The following is a 17,730-nucleotide window of genomic DNA, read 5'->3' as shown; positions in this document are numbered from 1 at the left end:
CAGTAACCAAAGAGACCTGAACTATCAAAATATCAGCACACAGAAGAAAGGCACCAGACAACCTGAGAGCAGTGACAAACCCACACCTGTCCCACACCTGTATAAACAACTCCTGTACCGGTCCCCAAACCCAACCCGAGTGCAGCAGGTAATCACCTCTGAGAGTTTCTGGAACACAAACATTTTTACTCTCCTACGTACCTGTGTACATTCCAGACGCAGGTGAACATGCGCTTTACAGCCAACGCGTCACAGAGCTGTGTACAGACCTTTTTAAATGCAAGGAAACAAATATACAGATACATAATCACAATCTCTCACAATACCCAGAACCTCGTAGTCTAAACTGTTCTGCACCGTGACGGCTAAACACCCAGGCGTAACAGAACGAAAATGCTTCAAAGAAGCCAGCGCAGAACTTCAGCAGCAAAAGGCAACGGCAACTTCCAGCGGGAAAACCCGGAACGTTCCCCCCCCAGACGGAAGAGCTTGGAGCGGGAGAACGGAAACGTTCCCACGCGGAGCGGGGCTCACCTTCATGGCACGGTCCTGCGTCAGCCCCGGCATCGACCCGCCGTTCCCCTTTAGGCACCTGGGACACCAGGAGGGGGGAGCCGCTCCCCACACTCAGGAACGCTCGGAGCGCCGGGAGGATTCCGTACGGAGTGTCGGGAAGTGTGACCGCAAGCCGGGAGCCCCGACATGATGCCATCAATCTGACTGAGCGCACTCAGTGGGCTCCGCTCCCCGCCAGAGAGAGAGAGAGAGAGAGGGAGAGAGAGAGGAGGAGAGAGAGAGAGGGAGAGAGAGGGAGAGAGGGAGAGGAGGAGAGAGAGTGGAGGAGAGAGAGGGAGAGGAGGAGAGAGAGAGAGAGAGGGAGAGAGAGGGAGAGAGGGAGAGGAGGAGAGAGAGTGGAGGAGAGAGAGGGAGAGGAGGAGAGAGAGTGGAGGAGAGAGGGGGAGGGAGAGAGACAGGAGGAGAGAGAGGGAGAGGAGGAGAGAGAGGAGGAAAGAGAGGGAGAGGAAGAGAGAGGGAGACAGAACGAGCGAGAGAGAGAGGAGGGGAGAGAGAGAGAGAGAGAGAGGAGGAGAGAGAGAGAGAGAGAGAGAGACAGAGAGAGAGAGAGAGAAAGAGAGAGATGCTCTGCCTCTCCCACTCCAGAAGCAGCCAATGCAAACCCAGCTCTGAGGAATAACACTGCACTGCCCCCTGCAGGAGTGAACAGGAAGAGCAGGCAGAACCCAGCAGCCTGAACAGAGCTGCCTCTGCTGGCCATTCCTGTCAGAGAAGAGTAGCCCTTTATAATTAATAATTAAGTTTAATTAATTAATGTGCCCCCTCTCTCTGTCTGTCTGTCTCTCTGTCTCTCTCTCTCTCTCTCTCTCTCTCTCTCTCCCTCTCTCAGTCTCTCTCTAACACACACATACAAACAGAGACAGACACACACAGATGGCACTCAATATAAAACACTCACAACAAAAAAGACTACATAAGTATTTTCCACTCTACTCTAGCTCAAGACAACCAGACATAAAAGCACACCACATATCGAAAATGCTTTTAAAATAAATTACCTCATTTTTCTATCCGTTGAGCTCATACAAACTAGACAGCCAGAATGTTTTTTACAGAGTGATGGTGCAGACCCACAGAAGGGGCTACAGTGTGTGTGAAGCCCTTCAGTGCTGCAGTCACACTGAATACAGGAGAGACCCTGAACCCTGAACGCACAGCTGCCGCAGTGGTGCAGTCGCAGAGGAGGACTGCCTGGCCCCTGAGAACAGCACACTGAGGGCCCTTTCACCTGGGGGCCCTTTCACCTGAGGGCTCCTGTACCCGTCCTAAACACACACACGGGACAGAACCTCACCTGTCCCACACCTGTATGGCGCAGGTGAACACAGAGCTGCGTACGGACCTTTTCAATATGAGGAAACAGATTTAGGGATAAACCGCCAAGGTGAAGGACTCACAGCTTCCTGTGTGCACTGCCTCGGCCTCGTTGCCCGTCTCTGACCTCCTAAAAACGCCACGGGACCCTGAGAATAACCCACTCTCACCGGGGACGCGTTTTGATTGAGAGCGTCACAGCGCCACCTACGGGTCAATGCTGATGCCGTGAAACCCTGACCTGCAGACTCAGACTGACCCGCCCTTCAGCCGAACGCACGGCTTCATAGGAGAAACAGCTCCAGCCTGACTGACCCGCCCTTCAGCCGAACGCACGGCTTCATATGAGAAACAGCTCCAGCCTGACTGACCCGCCGGGTTTTACATGTACGAGGTCATTCTGATGCACAGGACATTCATACATATGGTTATTCACAGGGGAGCAAGAAGATAATGAACCCTCGAAATTCAAGGTGAGACTACCGCAAAGTGAAAATCCCCTATAACCTTTGTAAGCCTACAGTATATGTCAAAATGTGTCAACATGTCAAAAAAAAAGTATTTTTAAAGTAAAAAAAGAAAAGCACACTGCATTATGCAGACGCTAAAACACATACACACGCGCGCGCATCACTGGGAAAGATAGATAGGCAGGTAAATAGACGAAGGTTCCGTGATCTGAATTAGATGCAGTTCTCTCCACAGAGCGAGAACACACACCTGAACACTCTCTCACACTCACACTCACACTCACACACACACACACATACACACATACACACACACACACACACTCTGACTCACGCATGCACACACATGCTCACACACACTCACACCCACACACACACACACACGTACACTCACACACACACACACACACACACACACACATACTGCAGCATTCACATTAACAGATAAATCATAGTCTTGAGAAACACAATGCCAATACACTGTCATTCATTTCATTCAGCATTCTCATTTAGCTCATTTTGATTTCAGCAGTCAGATCAAAACAAAACAGACACACATAAACAAGTGCCATTTATGTTAGAGAGAGAGAAAGGGAGGGAGGGAGAGAGAGGGAGAGAGAGTGAGACAGAGAGAGAGGGGGAGAGAGAGAGGGAGGGAGAGAGAGAGGGAGAGAGGGAGGGAGAGAGAGAGGGAGAGAGGGAGGGAGAGAGAGAGGGAGAGAGGGAGGGAGAGAGGGTGCGCCATTAACTTTGCTTAATCTCTTCCATGTCCACAGCTTTGAGAATAATTATCTGCAGACTGTCTGAAGTGAAGCCATTTTCTCCTTCAAACTAATTGGCTAATCTTGAGAAATCCTGGTGGATCCACATTTAATGAACATGAAGCTGATGAGATTTACAGTCTGTGCAGATCACGACCGACAGACCACCCTGAACCAGATCTGCACTCCTACCCCTACAGCACTATGAGCCTGACCAGGCTGCTCATAACCTTACAGCACTATGAGACTGACCAGGCTGCTCATAACCTTACGGCACTATGAGCCTGACCAGGCTGCTCATAACCTTACGGCACTATGAGCCTGACCAGGCTGCTCATAACCTTACGGCACTATGAGCCTGGCCAGGCTGCTCATAACCTTACGGCACTATGAGCCTGACCAGGCTGCTCATAACCTTACGGCACTATGAGCCTGACCAGGCTGCTCATAACCTTACGGCACTATGAGCCTGACCAGGCTGCTCATAACCTTACGGCACTATGAGCCTGACCAGGCTGCTCATAACCTTACGGCACTATGAGCCTGACCAGGCTGCTCATAACCTTACGGCACTATGAGCCTGACCAGGCTGCTCATAACCTTACAGCACTATGAGCCTGACCAGGCTGCTCATAACCTTACAGCACTATGAACATGACCAGGCTGTATACGTATATTAACGTTTCCCTTAACCCAGCAGTAATACGTGTTTATACTATAGTAGAGATGTGCTCAGACAGATGTGCTCAGACAGACAGAGTGTCTCGTTGACACTCTGATTGTGCCAACCAGACACATTATCCCCTTTCCTTCATTCCAGAACTAACCGCAGTGCAAATAAAATTATTTAATGGAACAACATCACAGATGTCACATTGCTGAAAGACAGAGAAACCCAATCCAGAGGAAATGTTTGTTATAACACTCGGTAACTCTGCGGATGGGAGACATGCTCCCTGTCAGGAGCAGGATGGAGAGCTGCAGGATGGTGTGGAGTAAACGCTCTCTGCTGCAGATCGAGTGTTTGTGTGGAATCCAGGAGACGCCGCGGAGGTTAGTCTCGCACCGATAATGACCGGTCATGTGACCGGGTCCATTAGGCCCAGTGGGTGCCGTGGCAACAGCAGGCACTGGAGCGGCCTGTGGCTGGCACTTAAACAGGCTCTGATAGGCTAGCCCCACACAACATCCCATAATGCCCCGCAGCATCGATCGCCTGACCAAACTCTGCTGCCAGGGAAACAGAACACTTTATGAGCACTAAATTAAAAGATAACGGGACTTGTTAAGTGGTTCCCAAAATTTGGATTCCCACAAAAATGAGAAAATGAAATCACAATGTACATTTGGACTGGTATCAGTTTTTCATCCAAACAAGCCTGGTGCTACTGAGCCAACTAAGAGGCCCAGAAGGTGGCGTTTACCCTTTTTGAGAGCATTTCATAGGTTCCAATACACCAGACAAGCCCAGCGAAGTGTAGAAAAGCGTTTGAATGCAAAGTGATTATTTGACCCAGGTCTGGTTCTGGACAGCGGAGGGGTTGTGGGTTCCTGCCGACGCTGCCAAACACCTGCCAGCTCTCGGTAAACTTTGTTCTGAAACACCCGTTTACCTGACGGACAGGGTGAAAGGTCAAGCCTGACTGAAATACTGTGGAAGCACACTGACAGTGTTGAAAGGCGGCCAAGACCACTGACGCGGCTCCTCTTAAAATAGCACCGCTCACAGCCGGCCAATCGGACCGGAGAAGGACGCGGCGGTCTTGGCCCGGAACACCGGCCCAGTCAGCGCAGAGCCCGGTGGGATGGTGGGATGGCGGGATGGCGGTAACACTGGCGGTACTGGCAGGGAACACGCATTAGGAGCTCTAGCGCAGCCACGCGTGTGGGGGGGTGTGTGGGGGTGTGAGCGGGACCACAGCCGGGTTTGGACCGAGGCCATGGCCAGACTCCAGAACCCTCCAGCGCGACCTGCCGCCCTTCAGCCCCTCAGCGCCATCGCCCGTCCTCACCCTCTACAGCCGGGACCAGAACCTCTGTCCTCCAGGGCCAGGCCTGCTGGTGCTCCACCCTCCCTTTACCTGCTAGTCAGGAGTGTTCACCCTCCCCTTACCTGCTAGTCAGGAGAGTTCACCCTCCCCTTACCTGCTAGTCAGGAGTGTTCACCCTCCCCTTACCTGCTAGTCAGGAGTGTTCACCCTCCCCTTACCTGCTAGTCAGGAGTGTTCACCCTCCCCTTACCTGCTAGTCAGGAGTGTTCACCCTCCCCTTACCTGCTAGTCAGGAGTGTTCACCCTCCCCTTACCTGCTAGTCAGGAGTGTTCACCCTCCCCTTACCTGCTAGTCAGGAGTGTTCACCCTCCCCTTACCTGCCAGTCAGGTGTGTTCACCCTCCCCTTACCTGCCAGTCAGGTGTGTTCACCCTCCCCTTACCTGCTAGTCAGGTGTGTTCACCCTCCCCTTACCTGCTAGTCAGGAGTGTTCACCCTCCCCTTACCTGCTAGTCAGGAGTGTTCACCCTCCCCTTACCTGCTAGTCAGGAGTGTTCACCCTCCCCTTACCTGCCAGTCAGGTGTGTTCACCCTCCCCTTACCTGCCAGTCAGGTGTGTTCACCCTCCCCTTACCTGCTAGTCAGGTGTGTTCACCCTCCCCTTACCTGCCAGTCAGGTGTGAAGACAGTCTGGCTGATCAGCTCATACCCAGCTAGACCAGCTCAGTTTTAAAGCTGGCACAGCTGGATTTGACACAGGGTTCAGCTCCACAGCTGATGATGCAGATGGAGATGAGAGCGCTATTCTCTGAGAAGCATTAATAACCCAGAGCGCTCTTCAAGTTTATTACCCAGCCCTGATAAAGCGGGCGATGAGTCAGCTCTACAAACACAAACACAAACAAACACGGACGCAAGGCAAACATTTCCTGTCAAATAAAAACACCGCAGGAAGGGAACTACAGAAAAACTCAGATTCTGACATCAACCCACCTGCAGCCACGCGTCCATGATTCATACCGTGAGCTGTGAGCTCACCTGAGCCTCACCTGAGCCTGAAACATCACGCCCTGGTCCCTGAAGACCATCCCAACATCTCCCACACTCATCCCTCAGGCTGTTCACGGGATCTCCCTGTGCTGATATCGATTTAACATCCGCAGAATCTTAATCTCAAAGAGGCCACCAGGTCGGTCATACTAAACGCCATTAGTCCAGCAGACTCAACCTGCAATGTGTTAGACTAACTGTGAGAGCACCATTAGGGAAGTATTTTACCAACTTTAGTACATCCAGACACAGGCTGTCAGAAAGCACCCGAATAAACTGGCACAGTTTGGGGGTGTTTCTGGGTTCACTGTTGCCAGGAAACAGGCATTGATGGGGACTCAAATTGAACTGAATTTTTGTCTCCAGTGATTTCTCTCTAAAGGTATTTACCACATAAATCGCTCCTCCACAGAGAATAAACAAACTATTTTACTCCAATTTAAATCCCCCAGTGCCTCACGATGCTTCGCCCGGGGTTCATTCCTAACGAGCTGTCAGAGGTTCCACCACTTCCTGGTCTTGCATTTTAAATATTATAATTGCAGTTTTAGCCGAGCACCTTCGCTGGTACATTGTGTCCTAAAGAACCGCGTGGTTGAAGTGAACGTTCCCGTTCCCGCACACAGAGGCATTGTTAAAGGTCCACCACGTTCCATTCCCGACAGAGAGGGACACATTCACAGCGGGTCACGCTGATCGTCATTTGAAGTCAGAAGTGAGAGAAACTGTCTATCGCCATAGCTACAGAATACATCTATAACCGTCATACTTTGCATGTGCTGTCCTTGGTATTATATTATTTATTGCTGTCTTTAATATTAGCTCCTAAAGGTGTGTGGAACAAAAGGAGGCGACGTTGAATAATGTCGCTGTTCAACACTCTGTCTCGGCATTTATCACGCTAATGAATGCCGCCGGTTTTTCCCCATTTCTTTCAGAAGTTTCAAAAGAGCATTTTTTTCCTGAAATGAGTTTTGCTTGTTAACACTGAGAAAGTCAAAGGCCTCAACTCACAATGATTAACACACTCTACGTGCCGATTTGTGTTCAGAACACACAGTCAGAAACAGAACACACAGACAGACACATAGGCAGACACACAGAACACACAGACAGACACATAGGCAGACACACAGAACACACAGACAGACATGCAGACAGACACACAGAACACACACACAGAACACACACACAGACACTGACAAAGGCAGAGACTCGTTTACCCTGAGAAGACCCTGATTTGCGTGCTGAGTGCGCTTATCAGGAAACAGCAGAGCTGTAATCTCTCAGAGAAAGGCACAGTCTCACAGCGTCTGTCCTGAGGCCTGGATCCTTTGGCAAAGCAGGCTTTGAGCGAGACCAGGCTTTGAGCCAGACCAGGCTTTGAGCCAGACCAGGCTTTGAGCCAGACCAGGCTTTGAGTGAGACCAGGCTTTGAGGGAGACCAGGCTTTGAGTGAGACCAGGCTTTGAGCCAGACCAGGCTTTGAGCCAGACCGGGCTTTGAGCGAGACCGGGCTTTGAGCGAGACCAGGCTTTGAGCGAGACCAGGCTTTGAGCGAGACCAGGCTTTGAGCGAGACCGGGCTTTGAGCGAGACCGGGCTTTGAGCGAGACCGGGCTTTGAGCGAGACCGGGCTTTGAGCGAGACCAGGCTTTGAGCGAGACCAGGCTTTGAGCGAGACCAGGCTTTGAGCGAGACCAGGCTTTGAGCGAGACCAGGCTTTGAGCCAGACCAGGCTTTGAGTGAGACCAGGCTTTGAGCCAGACCAGGCTTTGAGTGAGACCAGGCTTTGAGCCAGACCAGGCTTTGAGCAAGACCAGGCTTTGAGCCAGACCAGGCTTTGAGCGAGACCAGGCTTTGAGCCAGACCAGGCTTTGAGCGAGACCAGGCTTTGAGCCAGACCAGGCTTTGAGCCAGACCAGGCTTTGAGCCAGACCAGGCTTTGAGCCAGACCAGGCTTTGAGCGAGACCAGGCTTTGAGCGAGACCAGGCTTTGAGCGAGACCAGGCTTTGAGCGAGACCAGGCTTTGAGCCAGACCAGGCTTTGAGCCAGACCAGGCTTTGAGCGAGACCAGGCTTTGAGCGAGACCAGGCTTTGAGCCAGACCAGGCTTTGAGCGAGACCAGGCTTTGAGCGAGACCAGGCTTTGAGCGAGACCAGGCTTTGAGCGAGACCAGGCTTTGAGCGAGACCAGGCTTTGAGCGAGACCAGGCTTTGAGCGAGACCAGGCTTTGAGCGAGACCAGGCTTTGAGCGAGACCAGGCTTTGAGCGAGACCAGGCTTTGAGCGAGACCAGGCCAGATCAATCAGACAGAGCTGTGGCTTCAGGCCCGTGTGGTCATGCAGAGACAACCAGGTTTACTTTGTCAGCTCAAAGAACAACAGAATTATGAAGGATGGTCAATCGATCAGCTGAGCGCCAGTAACCCAACACAGAACCCAACACAGAACCCAGCGCAGAACCCAACACAGAACCCAGCGCAGAACCCAACACAGAACCCAACACAGAACCCAACACAGAACCCAGCGCAGAACCCAACACAGAACCCCAACGCAGAACCCAGCGCAGAACCCAACACAGAACCCAGCGCAGAACCCAATGCAGAACCCAACACAGAACCCAACACAGAACCCAGCGCAGAACCCAGCGCAGAACCCAACACAGAACCCAGTGCAGAACCCAACACAGAACCCAGCGCAGAACCCAACACAGAACCCAGCGCAGAACCCAGCGCAGAACCCAACACAGAACCCAGCGCAGAACCCAAGTCTGCACTGAGGACATCCAAAGGAGGGAGAGCTCTGCAGATTCAGAGTCTGTGTCATTCACACAGAAGAGTGACTCGCTTCATATTGTGCTCCAAAATGAGTGTTGATATTTCACTTATGTTACTGAAGTTCATCCACATTTTACACCCAAGAGGAGTGTAACTCCACTACTGTACCCTCCACAGCTGTACAGTAGTGGAGTTACACAGTCCACAATGCATAAACCATAACATTTATTTAGAGACTTCTAAAGTCTTCTCATAAAGAGAGCTGCACATTAGTGCTCAGTGCTTTGGCATAAAGAGAGCCAGCACATTAGTGCTCAGTGCTTTGGAATAAAGAGAGCCAGCACATTAGTGCTCAGTGCTTTGGCATAAAGAGAGCCAGCACATTAGTGCTCAGTGCTTTGGCATAAAGAGAGCCAGCACATTAGTGCTCAGTGCTTTGGCATAAAGAGAGCCAGCACATTAGTGCTCAGTGCTTTGGCATAAAGAGAGCCAGCACATTAGTGCTCAGTGCTTTGGCATGAAGAGAGCTGCACATTAATGCTCAGTGCTTTGGCAGGGAGTCTGCTCAAGGGCGTCCTCTCTGCAGAGAATCACGACACACTTGGCAACCGCCACAAACCCACAAACGGGAACGAGAGTGATGCTGACGACAGACTGGGACGCGCTGCCAAGAGACCAGCGTTCACCTCTAAAGTGGAAGTTTAATAAGCGGACACACTAAAGCCATGCATCACATGTTAATCTGCAGGCAGAGCAGGGAAGGATCCCACGCCCCTCTCAGCCATTTCCATCCGGCACTGAGCTCAAGATAATTAGTCTCTCCCAGAGAGAGCCGTTTAATAACAGAGCTATCAGGCGGAGAGGCAGGAGTTTCAGTATGGGCTGTGAAGTCTGTGGCATTAATGAGGAGCCAAAAAACATGTCAATCTCTACAAGTATTTTAGTACTAATACTGAGACTTCAAATCATATTTATTTTACTTTTTTGAGGTAAGATAGTTTTGATTCATTTCAAGATTTGCCAGTGGAATAAGAACATTTCACTTGTCAAACCAACAGTAACTTAAAACAAGCTAATATTTTATACTTGAGAGAAAAAAAAGACTACAAGACTAAAACCGCAAGTAAAGACTATTGTTTTTTGAAGACTATTGTTTTTTGAAGACTATTGTATTGTGAAGACTATTGTTTTTTGAAGATGATTATTTTGTGAAGACAATTTTTTTGTGAAGACTATTGTTTTGTTAAGACAATTTCTTTGCAATATACTGCAGCAAACTGGGTGGACGATTAGCAGTGCAGCTAACAGACTGTGCTGGAAACAGCTTGAGCTATACCAGCTACAACAAATAAACTACTGAACATAAGAGTCCATTTCAAAGTGTCGCACAAGAAAGTCAGCATCACTGAGATTAAAACAGCTACATCTGAGAACTCTGGGGATGTCGAGACAGACACAAGAGCAGCGTTTAATCTGACAGATGCCGTCAATTCCACCGCCTTTACAGAAAAGCACAGAGTTTCAGCTCCCGTGAGGACAGGCTCCGTGGCTTTCGAGATGGCCGTTCTCCATCACAGCTCAGGGTGAAATGGTAAAATGTCAGACAGACTGACACAACTTTCATGTTTAAAGCTCAACGTTAATGTTGCGTGCTATGGATGACATTTGGATAAAAGGCACGGGATGCACTCTTGCAGAAGAACACTGTCTGCTTGTTCTAGCATCTCAAAGGTAACATTGTGGTGGTGATGGAAGCGGTTTCATTTCATTTAACACAGATAAGTCTCACAGTCCCATCCATTTATTATCTTTACTGCTGTCACGAATACCTCATATCCCCGTGGAGGTGAAGAGTCTGAAAAACACATCACTCCAGATACCAACACCGCTGCATCACAGGATGGGAGTCTATGCAGAATGGCTTTTAATGAGTTCTGGTAAAAACATTAACCCAACATTAACCCAACATTAACCCATTAACAAATGCATTTTGGATCCCTGTAGCAGGGGTCTGAAGACCTGCAGGTTTCACTGGAGAGTCACATGATATGAGTGCCTGCTTGGTTTTTGTGTCGTTTCCCTTTAATCAGGGCTTAGGAAACAAAGTGTGGACTCTGGCCAACCAGGGACTTAAAGTAAACACAGGAGTGCTGAGGGCAGCCAACACTGTGGCCCCACAGGGCTTCAGCAGGCTGAACACATCCACAGCCCGGTCAGACTCACAGTGCAGACGCAGGAGCAGCCTGGTGGTGTTAGTACACTCACAGGAGGATTCACTGCGGTCTGCATGGTCTGCACTGCGCTGGTCCGTCTGAACTGCCCTGCCACTGCACGGCACAGTGCCCACTGCGCCCCTGAGTCTCAACCAAACTGCAGATCCTCCGGCACACAGCAGCCTCTGGAGCTCAAGGATTAATAATGAAAGTATAAGTAACAGATTCTGGAACAAAAGTACTTCACTGATGCCGATTAATGATGTGCGCACACACGCACACACGCACACACGCACGCACGCACGCACGCACACACACACACACGCACACACGCACACACGCACGCACGCACGCACGCACGCACACACGCCGCCCAGCGTGGGAGACGGCTGCAGGCGCAGTCTGACTCTGTGACAGGTCGAGAGAGCGCTGACTGGCACTGAGAGGTGTCTTAAGCAGAGTGGTGGGCTGGCGAGGTCAGCGATGGAGGCTATTCGCACTTTCCAGTTTGAAGAAAAACGGAACCATTTCCCCTCTGCTGACAGCTGAGCAGCCCGTAATAAGCCGTCACTGAGTGCACCGGGGCGAGGCTTAAAACAAAATGTCCGCCAGGACGGAGGGTTGAATAAATAATCAGTGAGTGAGCCACGCGCTGGTCAGCCTGAGCTGCTGGTGAAAGAGCGGAAAACAGCTCTGCAGAGTGACTGACTGCCTGAGGAAAACAGCTCTGCAGAGTGACTGACTGCCTGAGGAAAACAGCTCTGCAGAGTGACTGACTGCCTGAGGAAAACAGCTCTGCAGAGTGACTGACTGCCTGAGGAAAACAGCTCTGCAGAGTGACTGACTGCCTGAGGAAAACAGCTCTGCAGAGTGACTGACTGCCTGAGGAAAACAGCTCTGCAGAGTGACTGACTGCCTTAGGAAAACAGCTCTGCAGAGTGACTGACTGCCTCAGAGCAAGAGGAAGCTCTCCCTCCTCACGACTCTACAGGGCAAGGCTACCTAGCCAGGCCCATCTCTGTGTGTGAGTGCGTGTATGAGACAGTGAGAACCACCTGTGCGTGTGTGTGTGTGTGTGAGTATGAGGCAGTGAGAACCACCGGTGGGTGTGTGTGTGTGTGTGTGTGTGCGCGCATGAGTGTGTGTGTGAGTGTGTGTGAGAGTGTGTGTGTGTGTGTGCGCATGAGTGTGTGTGTGTGAGTGTGTGTGAGAGTGTGTGTGTGTGTGTGCGCATGAGTGTGTGTGTGTGAGAGTGTGTGTGTGTGTGTCTGTGTGTGAGAGTGTGTGTGTGTGTGTGTGTGTGTGTGCGTGTGAGACAGAGCACTTGAATGCCACAAAAGGTTTTCAGTTCTGTCCTCATTAGCCATTTACAGCCAGAAAGTAGAACAGCGAGAGAAGCCCACCTCCACACTGAGTTACTCTGTCAGTAAAGTGTGTGTGTGTGTGTGTGTGACAGACCATTCTCTCTGGTCATTAGGACTGGGACCGTGGTGTCACACAGAGTTCAGATGTTTACCCAAAGGGTAACATGTTATTGGTACACAAATCAATACCCCCTGTAATGCTGTTCACTCAATCAAATAACACTCTCCCAACACAATCTACAGGGATTCTAACCTCACAGCACAATTAACGCACTAAAAACCAGCTCAAACCAAACAACGCAACGCAGTATTTGGGAAGGTTGAGTATCGGTATTTTTAGTTGGCTAGGTAAGCAGTGTTTGGATAGTTAACTCTGGTGACTTTTGCTCTGTTTGTTTGTTTGTTTGTTCAAAAAAAAAAAAATAAAATAAATAATAGCCCTTGTCCTTATCTTTGTTGTACAGGTAGCAGTTGAAATTGTACTTACCTCTAGGGTCTTTCAGCGAACTTATCCCTGGTTATGGGTATGCACTTTGTTGTACGTCGCTCTGGATAAGAGCGTCTGCCAAATGCCAATAATGTAATAATGTAATGTAATGTAATATTCCAGCTCTCCCTCTGTCAACTATAACCGACTTTACCGGCATTCTGATAATGAGCCTGCATCTACTGACCATGCAACAGGACAGAGAGTACAGATATTACACATGCAATATGTTAAATAATATATACTGACTGTCCGCTTCGTTTCACGGAGGCTTGTAGAGTTTGATGACAGACAGCACTCAGAGCGTTGTGCTAATGAGCAGGACACTCCTCCAGACATCTACCCCACAGTCATCTGCATGATTACATCCAAAGAGAAGGTAACTATTCCTCAGATTTAAGTCTGGTCTCGCTACACCGTGTATACCTGAATACTGTGGCTTTTTCCAGAAGAGGCAAATCGTGAAATCAGTGCAGCCCAACCTTTCTTACACCCAAATGAAACATCTTGATTTGGACAGAATCTGATTAACTCCCATCACTCCCAAAGCGCCTTTATGCTTCCCACTAAAGACTGGTTTTGAGAGGACCATTGATTTGTTGGTTTGTTAATGAGAATCTAATAGCTTTTCAGTGACACAGTGTAATTTAAAACGACAACACAAATCATGGCAAATTGATATTTATTTACACGGCATCAGTTGCTCCAGCGCTTTGTGAAAGAAATAATGTGCGGCTGAAATTGTATAAAGTAGACATGCCAATAATCTAAATTCATAGCCAATATATTTTAGGAATGTGTGTGTGTTTGTGCGTGTGTGTATGTGTGTGTGTGTGTGTGTGTGTGTGTGTGTGTGTGTAGTGCTGCCATGTGAAGCAGCAAACAGAGGGACAGAAAGTGGCCCAGGGTTTTGGGGATGAGTGTAACCTCAGGGTTTTGGGGATGAGTGTAACCTCAGGGTTTTGGGGATGAGTGTAACCTCAGGGTTTTGGGGATGAGTGTAACCTCAGGGTTTTGGGGATGAGTGTAACCTCAGGGTTTTGGGGATGAGTGTAACCTCAGGGTTTTGGGGATGAGTGTAACCTCAGACTGTGGCTCTCCTGTCCTCACTCCCTCTCTCTGCATTTCCAGGTCAATGACCTCACTTCCTCAACCAATCACAGCTCTACAGCCAAAAACACAGCACCTCCTCAACCAATCACAGCTCCACAGCTGACAGCCTGCAGCCCACACCACGCTGTGAGCCGGCGGAACAGAGGAACATTTGAAGATCAGAAGGGAGCAGAAACTTCAGACAACGGTCCATCTTTATTCTGCGCTGGCTGGGCCTCTCGTTCCTCGAACGAGGAAGCGGTTGAAAGTAACGGCATTACAAATTACGTTTGAGAGCTGATGTTCGCTGGACAGGGCTGCTCAGAGCAGCGAATCGATTCTGCGTCCAGGCTGGAGCCCGTCTGAGTGAACACACACAGCATTTAAACCACACACACCCTCTACTGAACACACACAGCATTTAAACCACACACACCCTCTACTGAACACACACAGCATTTAAACCACACACACCCTCTACTGAACACACACAGCATTTAAACCACACACACCCTCTACGGAACACACACAGCATTTAAACCACACACACACTCTACTGAACACACACAGCATTTAAACCACACACACCCTCTACTGAACACACACAGCATTTAAACCACACACACCCTCTACTGAACACACACAGCATTTAAACCACACACACCCTCTACTGAACACACACAGCATTTAAACCACACACACCCTCTACTGAACACACACAGCATTTAAACCACACACACCCTCTACTGAACACACACAGCATTTAAACCACACACACCCTCTACTGAACACACACAGCATTTAAACCACACACACCCTCTACTGAACACACACAGCATTTAAACCACACACACCCTCTACTGAACACACACAGCATTTAAACCACACACACACTCTACTGAACACACACAGCATTTAAACCACACACACCCTCTACTGAACACACACAGCATTTAAACCACACACACCCTCTACTGAACACACACAGCATTTAAACCACACACACCCTCTACTGAACACACACAGCATTTAAACCACACACACCCTCTACTGAACACACACAGCATTTAAACCACACACACCCTCTACTGAACACACACAGCATTTAAACCACACACACCCTCTACTGAACACACACAGCATTTAAACCACACACACACTCTACTGAACACACACAGCATTTAAACCACACACACCCTCTACTGAACACACACAGCATTTAAACCACACACACCCTCTACTGAACACACACAGCATTTAAACCACACACACCCTCTACTGAACACACACAGCATTTAAACCACGCACACACTCTACTGAACACACACAGCATTTAAACCACACACACCCTCTACTGAACACACACAGCATTTAAACCACACACACCCTCTACTGAACACACACAGCATTTAAACCACACACACCCTCTACTGAACACACACAGCATTTAAACCACGCACACCCTCTACTGAACACACACAGCATTTAAACCACACACACACTCTACTGAACACACACAGCATTTAAACCACACACACCCTCTACTGAACACACACAGCATTTAAACCACACACACCCTCTACGGAACACACACAGCATTTAAACCACACACACACTCTACTGAACACACACAGCATTTAAACCACACACACCCTCTACTGAACACACACAGCATTTAAACCACACACACCCTCTACTGAACACACACAGCATTTAAACCACACACACCCTCTACTGAACACACACAGCATTTAAACCACGCACACCCTCTACTGAACACACACAGCATTTAAACCACACACACCCTCTACTGAACACACACAGCATTTAAACCACACACACCCTCTACTGAACACACACAGCATTTAAACCACACACACCCTCTACGGAACACACACAGCATTTAAACCACACACACCCTCTACTGAACACACACAGCATTTAAACCACACACACCCTCTACTGAACACACACAGCATTTAAACCACACACACCCTCTACTGAACACACACAGCATTTAAACCACGCACACCCTCTACTGAACACACACAGCATTTAAACCACACACACCCTCTACTGAACACACACAGCATTTAAACCACACACACCCTCTACTGAACACACACAGCATTTAAACCACACACACACTCTACTGAACACACACAGCATTTAAACCACACACACCCTCTACTGAACACACACAGCATTTAAACCACACACACCCTCTACTGAACACACACAGCATTTAAACCACACACACCCTCTACTGAACACACACAGCATTTAAACCACGCACACCCTCTACTGAACACACACAGCATTTAAACCACACACACCCTCTACTGAACACACACAGCATTTAAACCACACACACACTCTACTGAACACACACAGCATTTAAACCACACACACACTCTACTGAACACACACAGCATATAAACCACACACACCCTCTAGTGAACCCACACAGCATATAAACCACACACACTCTCTATAGAACACACACAGCATTTAAACCACACACACCCTCTACTGAACACACACAGCATTTAAACCACGCACACCCTCTACTGAACACACACAGCATTTAAACCACACACACCCTCTACTGAACACACACAGCATTTAAACCACACACACACTCTACTAAACACACACAGCATTTAAACCACACACACACTCTACTGAACACACAGCATATAAACCACACACACACTCTAGTGAACCCACACAGCATATAAACCACACACACTCTCTATAGAACACACACACATGTGTATTTCAGGACACCAAATTGTGTGTGTGTATTGGGGTGACTATGTGTTTTGGGGTGTCTGTGTGTGTGCGTGCATGTGTGAATTGGGTGTTTCAGGGTGTCTGTGATTAAGTGTGTGTGTAGTGTGTAGTTTGTGTGTGTGTGTGTAGTGTGTGTATAGTGTATGTGTGTATGTAGTGTGTGTGTATAGTGCATGTATAGTGTAGTGTGTGTATAGTGTATGTGTGTGTGTGTGTATAGTGTGTGTATGTCAGGTGTAGGGTGTGTGTATAGTGTGTGTAGGGTGTGTGTATGTTGGGTTTAGGGTGTGTATAACGGCTGTATAGTGTGTTTAGGGTGTGTATAGTGTGTGTAGGGTGTGTGTATGTCGGGTGTACAGTGTGTGTGTATGTGTATAGTGTGTGTGTGTGTGTGTGTATGTTGTGTGTATAGTGTGTGTAGGGTGTGTGTATAGTGTATGTGTCTATAGTGTGTAAGGTGTGTGTATAGTGTGTGTGTGTATGTCGTGTGAATAGTGTGTATAGTGTGTATATAGTGTGTGTGTGTGTGTGTGTGTGTGTATGTCGGGTGTATAGTGTGTGTGTATAGTGTATGTAGGGTGTATAGTGTGTGTATAGTGTATGTCGGGTGTATAGTGTGTATAGTGTATGTAGGGTGTATAGTGTGTATAGTGTGTGTATAGCGTGTATAGGGTGTAACTCACGTGCTCCAGCTTGTCTCTCCTGCGCAGCCACACCCCAGAGGAGTAGTCCTGCTGATGCACGGTGCTGTAGACGGCCCCCCCCAGGGAGGAGGGCCGGGGGAAGGGTGCGCTGAGCTGGGCGGGCCCCCGCGGGCCCAGGCCCTCCAGGGGCCGG

At 49.1% G+C, this 17,730-nt stretch overlaps 1 protein-coding gene across 1 annotated transcript in view; it reads right to left on the bottom strand.

Moving 5' to 3' along the window:
- The window catches only part of LOC133113712 (inactive phospholipase D5-like), a 52,597-nt gene that overhangs the window by 32,686 nt on the left and 2,181 nt on the right, over nt 1–17,730 (bottom strand). Inside the window, exon 2 of the mRNA XM_061222977.1 lies at nt 17,577–17,730. This exon is cut by the window's right edge and continues 127 nt beyond it. Within this exon, the coding sequence (XP_061078961.1) occupies nt 17,577–17,730 (154 nt within the window). The remainder of the gene's footprint in view (nt 1–17,576) is intronic.

Source organism: Conger conger, chromosome 2 (genome assembly GCF_963514075.1).
Source record: "Conger conger chromosome 2, fConCon1.1, whole genome shotgun sequence".
Lineage (NCBI taxonomy): Eukaryota > Metazoa > Chordata > Actinopteri > Anguilliformes > Congridae > Conger > Conger conger.
This window is presented reverse-complemented; position numbering and strand designations above follow the sequence as displayed.